This window comes from Poecilia latipinna, unplaced genomic scaffold, assembly GCF_001443285.1.
Source record: "Poecilia latipinna isolate Pla-1442-1.1 unplaced genomic scaffold, P_latipinna-1.0 Scaffold1328, whole genome shotgun sequence".
In the NCBI taxonomy this organism is placed as follows: Eukaryota; Metazoa; Chordata; class Actinopteri; order Cyprinodontiformes; family Poeciliidae; genus Poecilia; species Poecilia latipinna.
Genome location: NW_015113944.1, coordinates 158,383 through 166,222, shown reverse-complemented (window position 1 = coordinate 166,222; position 7,840 = coordinate 158,383). Strand labels below are relative to the sequence as shown.

At 41.2% G+C, this 7,840-nt stretch overlaps 1 protein-coding gene across 1 annotated transcript in view; it reads right to left on the bottom strand.

The window, feature by feature from the left end:
• Nucleotides 1-3,527: 3,527 nt before the first annotated feature.
• Nucleotides 3,528-7,840, bottom strand: part of hcn4 (hyperpolarization activated cyclic nucleotide-gated potassium channel 4) — an 88,793-nt gene continuing 84,480 nt past the window's right edge. The window contains exon 9 of the mRNA XM_015055655.1: nucleotides 3,528-7,621. Coding sequence (XP_014911141.1) covers nucleotides 5,346-7,621 — 2,276 coding nt within the window. The 3' untranslated portion in view covers nucleotides 3,528-5,345. The remainder of the gene's footprint in view (nucleotides 7,622-7,840) is intronic.

The following is a 7,840-nucleotide window of genomic DNA, read 5'->3' as shown; positions in this document are numbered from 1 at the left end:
GTCTTCGTTCCATGTTCTTATGGGTGTCACAGGCAGACGTAATGAAAATAGTTCTCCGCATGAGAAAGTGAGTCATCATTGTTTTTCTTTATACGCCGCTCTCAAAAGACACAAAGTTTCAAAGCTTATCTAATTCCCAACTGATTCCCCCGGAAAAGCGCAGTCTCCATGCTACATTATGCTACAGATGTGACTGTGGCAAATAGTGTGAGAGGATGGAAATAGAAAAATCTGCTTGAAGAGTAAACATTGCTGTCAGGTGAAAATCTTGTTACTCCAGTTTCTGCTATTTTCACGTCTTTACTCGGAGAGAAGGATTACATGGTCTACTGTGAGTTGAAAGCATTTTATGACCCTGAGGATTATAAACTCCCTTTTCATTTCCAGTAAAGAAATTTGAGGCTTCATGGTCATCAATCAAATATTATTTTTCCAATTTCTCCAAAATGCCAAGACAGGCACATTTGCAAAGAAGCCGGCCCAGATGAACTCCAGAGGACATCACGCAGCTTCTATCAGCTCTGTGACAGTGACAGATTTAAGTGATACCCTGCTCATCCACCCTTTTACTAAACCAGTTACAGCGCCTTTCAAAAGTATTCACACCGTTTTAAATTCTTTACATATTGTCTTGTTACAACCACAAACTTCAATATATTCTACTGGGATTTTGCTATAGAGAAACACAACGCAGCTCATAAACGTAAGATGGAAGGTAAAAAATGAATTATTTTCAAAACATTTTTCCCAAACAAAAATGCGTCAAGTGTGACATGTGTGTATGTATTCAGGCCCCTTGAGTCAGTTGTGCATCACATTGCAGCAAGACTTTGGGGGTATTTCTGTCAAATTTACACATCCAGAAACTTAAACTACTGTCTATTTGGCTTAGGGAAATAGTGCATGCTCTGATATAAATTTGTTATAAAAGTATTAATGATTGCACTTTAAAAATTAGGAAACTTTATGTCTTTAAAGGTAAAGTTTAAACAGTAATGATTTCTTGGTTAATGTCAAGTTGTCATAACAAAGATATTTTGAATAATGTCAACTTTGTATTAAAAGTGCCATAATTTACCGAATAACACTTTATGACAACAGTCATAAATATTCATGAAGGCTTATTCATGTTCATGACAGGTGTTATGTCATGTTTATGAAAGTGTCATGTCAGTCTTATTCACCCCCCTTCAAATAAAGTGTTACCACATATTTTTGTGTCAACTCAACCTTCCTACTGACTGCAACTTATCCATACAGACACAGGAAGGAATCTGTTTACAAATAAGGTGACTTCAGAAGATGACTGGTTGCACTTAATTCCATCTAGTGGTAAGAGGGGGAAGTGAATTCAAATGTACACCACACTTGTCAGATTTTGATTTGAAAATAATTTAGAAAAAGTTTCATTTCACCTTATAATTATGCGGGACTCTGTGTTGGTAAAATCTAAATAAAACTCAATGACCTTCTTGCTAATTAGTCCCTGTTGGATAAACATTTTAGCTGTGACTTCTAATCACCTTTTAAAGAATCCAGGTTCAACACAGGAGCAAGGCAGGTAGGGGGGAAATAATAGTCACAGACAAACATCCCAAACACTGACTGATTGCTACGTGACGATGAACAAAGCCCAACCTCATATCCTTCCAATCAGCAGCAAACTGAACCTACCCCCTCAGACGCACTCAGGGACAATCACAAGGAAAAAGGCAACATTCCAAAAGAAGCCCATCAGCACAAGCACCCCATGGAGTACCTGGCTGTATGCCTGTTCCTCCTGTAGCTGAACGTCCAACTACATCATTTCTTGAACATGTCAGAGTGAAGACATTCTTTTAAGCTCCTTGCAATATGTTAGTAAGGTCATAGTTTGTGGACGGATAAAGGAGGTGTATGTGAATGGAGGCTTTGAAAGTTGTCATATGAGCTGTGATTTTCAGATCACTTCATTTTCAATTGCAGAGCTCAATGTATCTCATAATTCTCACTAAATTTGCTTGGAATTTCTTATTACATATACAAGATGTTACATCCACGAGAGGTAAGTGAAACAGTTTTCAGTGGTTCTATCTATGGGAATACAACCATGTAAAATTGTTAAAGGGTGAAATGTTACATGTTAGATTTTGTGTAGAATGTTAGCTGCTGATATTCTACATTTCACTTTTTGACTTATTAAAAGGTCAAGACACAGCGACTCATCTTATTGCACATGTGGTATGAGATGTTACTCAGTTGTGTTTCACAGTATTATTGAGGACATGTTAAAATGAGAGTGCAGGGATGTGATTACCATCCATCCATCCATCCATCCATCCATCCATCCATCCATCCATCCATTTTCTTTACCCCCTTGTCCCTTAGTGGGGTCAGGAGGGGTGCTGGTGCCTATCTTCAGCTAACGTTCTGGGTGAGAGGCGGGTTTCACCCTGGACAGGTCGCCAGTCTGTCGCAGGGCAATGTAATTACTATTGACAACTTTATTTAAATGTGTCTTTTTTACTGATTCTACCCTCACCTAACAACATTAAAAACTGTTGTAGTGCTTGTGGAAAAAAAAAAATCAATTTTGCCTTGGATTACTGGGTTTACAACACCCAAAGATGTACTTGTATATGCACTCAAAACTGACTGCTACTAGACAGTGGAGAATCAGTTGGCCATAGCTGTGCTAATTACAAATATAATTAGGCATAGTTCAAGAACATTGAAAGTTCAGTGTTTTGTCTTTCAATATTATTTTCTCATTTGGGGTATAATAGGGAGCAGTGAGTGTGAGATCTGCTGCTCATGTGCATATTTGCAAACAAACTGTGTTATTTCAAGCACTGGTGCACCTTGTTAAAGGGACTTCACACAGTTGTAATGAGGGACCAGCATAGCCACCTCTATGTGGAAGTCTCTGATAGCTTGTGGGGGGTCAAGGGATTACAAATATGTCTTGTTAAATTAGGCTCCTGCGGCTGAGTGCTGTGACTGAGTCTGGGACTCAGCTGTCTGAGTGGAACCTGGGTCTGTCTTGGTGATGAGCTACAGACGAACATGAAGATCATAACACTGCACCGCTCCTTTGGGAAATTAGTGATGCCTAGAGATGGACGCACTTTCTTGACCACTGGTAAGCTTCTTGAAAGAATGTGTGTCGGTGTCTAAGCAACTAGGGATTTTATGGAAAACATATACCAAATATATCTGAATCCCATTAATAATGCATAATCAAAATATTTTTTATATTGTGCAAAAACTATAACTGACATATATACTAACCACCAATTATTTAATCAGCTTTGCATGGCTGCAGATGTAGCTGATATTAAGAAGTTTTTGAAAAAATGAGAAAAAATTACCAATGTTCATGAAGCAATTAACGGCACAGAGATACAAATTAGTTAACTTAAATCATAAAATATCCAATTTAAATACATCTTTTACAGCCTTAACCCATGAAAATTGGTAAATGGAAAGAATTGTACAATCCTAGCTTAAAGAGATCAGATTGCTCAAGAGAGAGAAATCTAATATTCAGCATTTAGATTTTATTTTGCAGCTTGAGTTTCCGGTATGTTTACTTTACCTTACAAAAATTATGGCTTTTTGACAGCTTTATGAAATCATTAAGTGTCCAGGTTGGAATGTTATTCAGAAGTGGGTCAAATCTTACATAGCTATCCCATTTATCCAGGGCTTCATTTCAACATATAAATATATATTTATGCGTAAAGTTTTAAATTTTTAAAGTGGCACAAATGTACAGTGTCACTTAAAAGACTACAGGAGTAACAAGTGGGCTGTTGCAGGCAGCTTTCAAAGTAACATGTCCACATTATCTCATGAACTATTCAACTTGCACTTATATGTCTTTTAAAGGACGTTATGGCTACAGAAATGGCTGCTGACGATATTGTCTGTTAAAAATAGAGAATCAATGATTTTTACAGTTACAGAACAGTTTCTTAACCCTCTTAGGGACAATTTGACTTCAGTGCACCAACCATACCTACAGTACTCATTGGAAGCATCATGCATACATTCAGCATCTCAAACTCATAATTAGTCTTTACTAAGGAGAAAAACTCATGATGACCATTAAGCAGCTACACCAGAGGAAGTGGTGCAAAGACAAATGAATATTTTTGGTCCAGCATTTCTGCATTTCTGATTTAACAATCTGTATTGGTTAATGAAGATGTTGTTTTCAAACTCTGTGCGGATCCATATAGTGAGAAAAAAAAAAAGTTTCATTGTAATCTTTATCACTTTCCCCGATGGGCTTTATTACTATCAAATGTAAAAGTATTTCTTTACGGTCCAACTGCTACGCAATGCATCACACAAACTGGTTATTGGAAGTCCTAAGTTTTGTTTAAAAAAAGGCAAACTTACTTTTGATCAGTCTGGAAAAACTCTTCCCTTGCATTCAACTTGATCACACTTGTTGCTGCACTCACACATTAACAGCTGAGCATGGCTCGGAAGAGAAACAATACAAACTTAATACACTTAAGTGTCACAAGCTTGGAAGACAAGGTGAGCTTGTTAGAATATGGTTGAGGACTCTGCAGAAAGGTCGTCCATCACATACTCTTATGTTGAAACACTGAGAGAGGGTAGCTCAGCAAACCCCTCTTCCTCTGTTTCAAATACCAGCGTGAATACAACAAAGTGGTATAAAAGAGGGATCGTGGACCCTGGAGAGGTGAATAGTTATTCCACAGAAAAAGTCTTTTTGGTATCCTCAAATGTCGTCTCCATCGTTCAAGGTTTTGAAAAGTTTATACAGAGGATAAATAAGAACAATCTAATAAATACATTTAAGGATCAGCAATATGTGATCCTAAACAGAAAGGTACAAGAGTCGATGAGTCTCAAATCATATCTTTTGAGCTAAAAATTTTGATAGTAATCTTAAAACACACAAAAGCTTTTATACATGCAGGTATTAGTGCATAGGTTCCTGCAATAAAAAAACAATTTTATGTATTATATTGATTCACTTTCCAAATAGTATGAATGGTTTTGAATTTGGCATAGTCTTATAAATAAAGAAAATGACTGTCCTTGAGATCACTTTCACACCCTCCCCGTCCCTTAATTAGCCTATGAGTTTAATATATTTCTGCCTATATACAGCATATATGAACAACAAGAACAATGAATTAAACAAAAAAGGAGTACCCTACAGTTCTGAGTTTCCTGGTAAAATATCTTGAATTCACAGTAAATGTAAAAATCCTGGTAAAATGAGAGATGGAACACAATGAAGTCTGACAACATAAAATAATCTCATGAGTACAGATAGTTGTGTTTCATTTCAGGGGAGCATAGGAGGGTGTGATCGATCCTCACAAATTGGAAGGAAGTTTAGAACGAGCAGTTTGAGGTTCTAGATCTGACAAGTAGGCACCAGAGCCCCTCTGTGGAGGAGGTACCGGAGATGATCTAGGGGACTGAGTCAGGTGAGGGTTCCCCGGCGACTCCTGCTTTGGAGGAGTCATGTGCCCCGATATTGAGCTACAGGGTTTGGGCACAAGAGTTGGTGAGGAAAATGGTGAGGGATAATATTCCACAGAGGAGCAAGTAGTTTGGTGGCTCAGGGCCTGGGCCACCTCCTGGGGTAAAGATGGGTGTGAGCTGGATAAACTCTTTAGGTCCTCAAAAAATGGAGCTAAAGGAGAATCTCTCCCTGATGCTTGTGGCAGGCTGGGAAGCTGTGAAAGGAGAGGAGACTGGGGCATGAGCAAAGAACTGTGGGATCCTGCAATACTTGAAGGGTCACTGTATTGAAAAGTCCTGCCTGCCACTGGACTTTGTACTGTAGGACTCCGTGCTACTGGGGTAAGGCAAGGAGAGGCGTTTGCTGAGCCATACTGAGCCAATGAAGCCAATGCAGACTTCTCCATTGACATCTGGTGAGGCAAGCAGCCAGACTGAAGGCCTGCCAAGCTAAAGTGGCTGATGGATGGTGGGGAACCAGTAGCAGGCGACTGAGTTTGTTGCCCCCTAACACAAGATGGTGAGCCTTGTGATGGTGATTGGAAGAGGTTTATGCCACTGGTAGTCCTACCTCCTCCAGCAAACTGCTGAAGTGACTTGGGATGTGGTTGGTTCGGGAGAATCTGACTAGACATTAGATTGGATGGGCTGGTAGATAAAGGACTCTGACAAAAAGAGGACCCAACAAGTCCTGTTGTAATTCCACTTGAAGGTGAACCAGGTAAAGTTGAAGATGTTGCCACGTGGGTTCCTACTGCACATCCTGTCATTCTACCAGTATATCCTCCTGTTGCAGTTTCTCCAGGCTCATTTGAGGTTCCTCCTGTATGGCTACTTGCTGATCCAGTGGAAGACTTCCCAAACAATGCTGTTGAATTCCCCACTGACATTTCAACAGAAACTCCTCCAAATGTTCCCCCACGGGCTCCATCAAAAACAGATGCCAATGAACCATCGCCGGTCTTCCCAAATGATCCCCCAGGGTTTGTAAGTAGCAGTGATTCTCGTGAAGTCCCAATCATTGTTCCCCTGGAGACTCTTTCAATTGACCCTCGAGAAGTTTCACCTAGTAATCTCTTGGTTTTGTCCTGCATTAAACCACAAGTGACACCCAACCCTGATGCTCCTGATGTTGCATTCATGAACCGACCACAAGCAGCTCCCACTGAGCTTTCTGATCCTGCACCCAGTATTTCCCCCGAATTTCCATGTAATGATCCATCAGTTGCTCCTTTCAAGTCAAAGTGCTCGCTAGAAGTAATGTCTGCTACGCCAGTTGTGAAGTCCTCCCCAGCCCAAGAAGAGTCTCCACCAGAGGCTCCTTCAACAGAACCTCCAGCTGCGCCTCCTGAAGACCAACCTGTAGCACCCCCACATGCTCCAACTGCTCCTCCACTTAGTCCTGATCCTGTGCTTCCACCTACAGGTGCTTGGTGAAAGAGATTTGAAAGGGGTGGGGTGCTGGATCGAAAGGGTTGTTGATACTGTGGTTGTGGGTGAAGTTGTGCCGTACTAGAAGAGGGAGAACCTGAGGATGAGTGTGGACTGAAAGGGAAGACATTTGTCCCCCCTTCACTGGACACAGACCCAGTCCCATTATTTCCACGCTGGCCTCCCAAGCCTGATCCTTGTCTTGTTGAGCCAACTGTCCCAGAACCAGACGTCATATGGTGAGCACGAAAGGCGGCAAGCAATGGCATGTCCACCCCAGAGTGCAGCTTAGAGGGTGTGCTAGACAGAGAGTCTCCAGAGGAGCCAGGTGCTGTGGATGAAGGAACGAATGGTTGGAACTTTCGAAGTCTGGTGGATGGGTCCTTGAGGGAACTGAGAACAGAGACTGGGGGTCTGAAGAGTGTTGGTGGGAGATGGGGATGATGCGTCAGTGCAATGGCTACTGAGGTGGTGGCAGCAGCAGCCTGGAGGGGTGCCTGGATTAGGGGCGCCCAGATGACTGGGGTTGGTGATGGAGGTGTCTGTGGGGGAGCGTTTTGCATGAGGTGGGCGCAGTGGGCCATGTCCCTGTCGTGTTGCACAATCTGCTGAATAATCTCATTCTCTTGGTAGTTGAGAACCCCAGAGCTGAGATCATGTTGCACCTTGTTTTGAAGAATAGAGTTTTTCTTCCCTTTAAAAGACAAAAACAAACAAAGCCAGTTAGACTTGAGAAAAGAAAAAGAAGGGACTGTGAGAAAATTTAAGTAACTGTTTAAAATGTGTTGATATTACATCACTTTTTGAGAAACTAGGTTTTTAATTAGTTCTTTTCAGGGGCGGATCTACTGGGGTGGCATGGGGTGGCAGTTGCCACCCCAAACGAGAGCCTTGCCACCCCTGTTGCCACCCC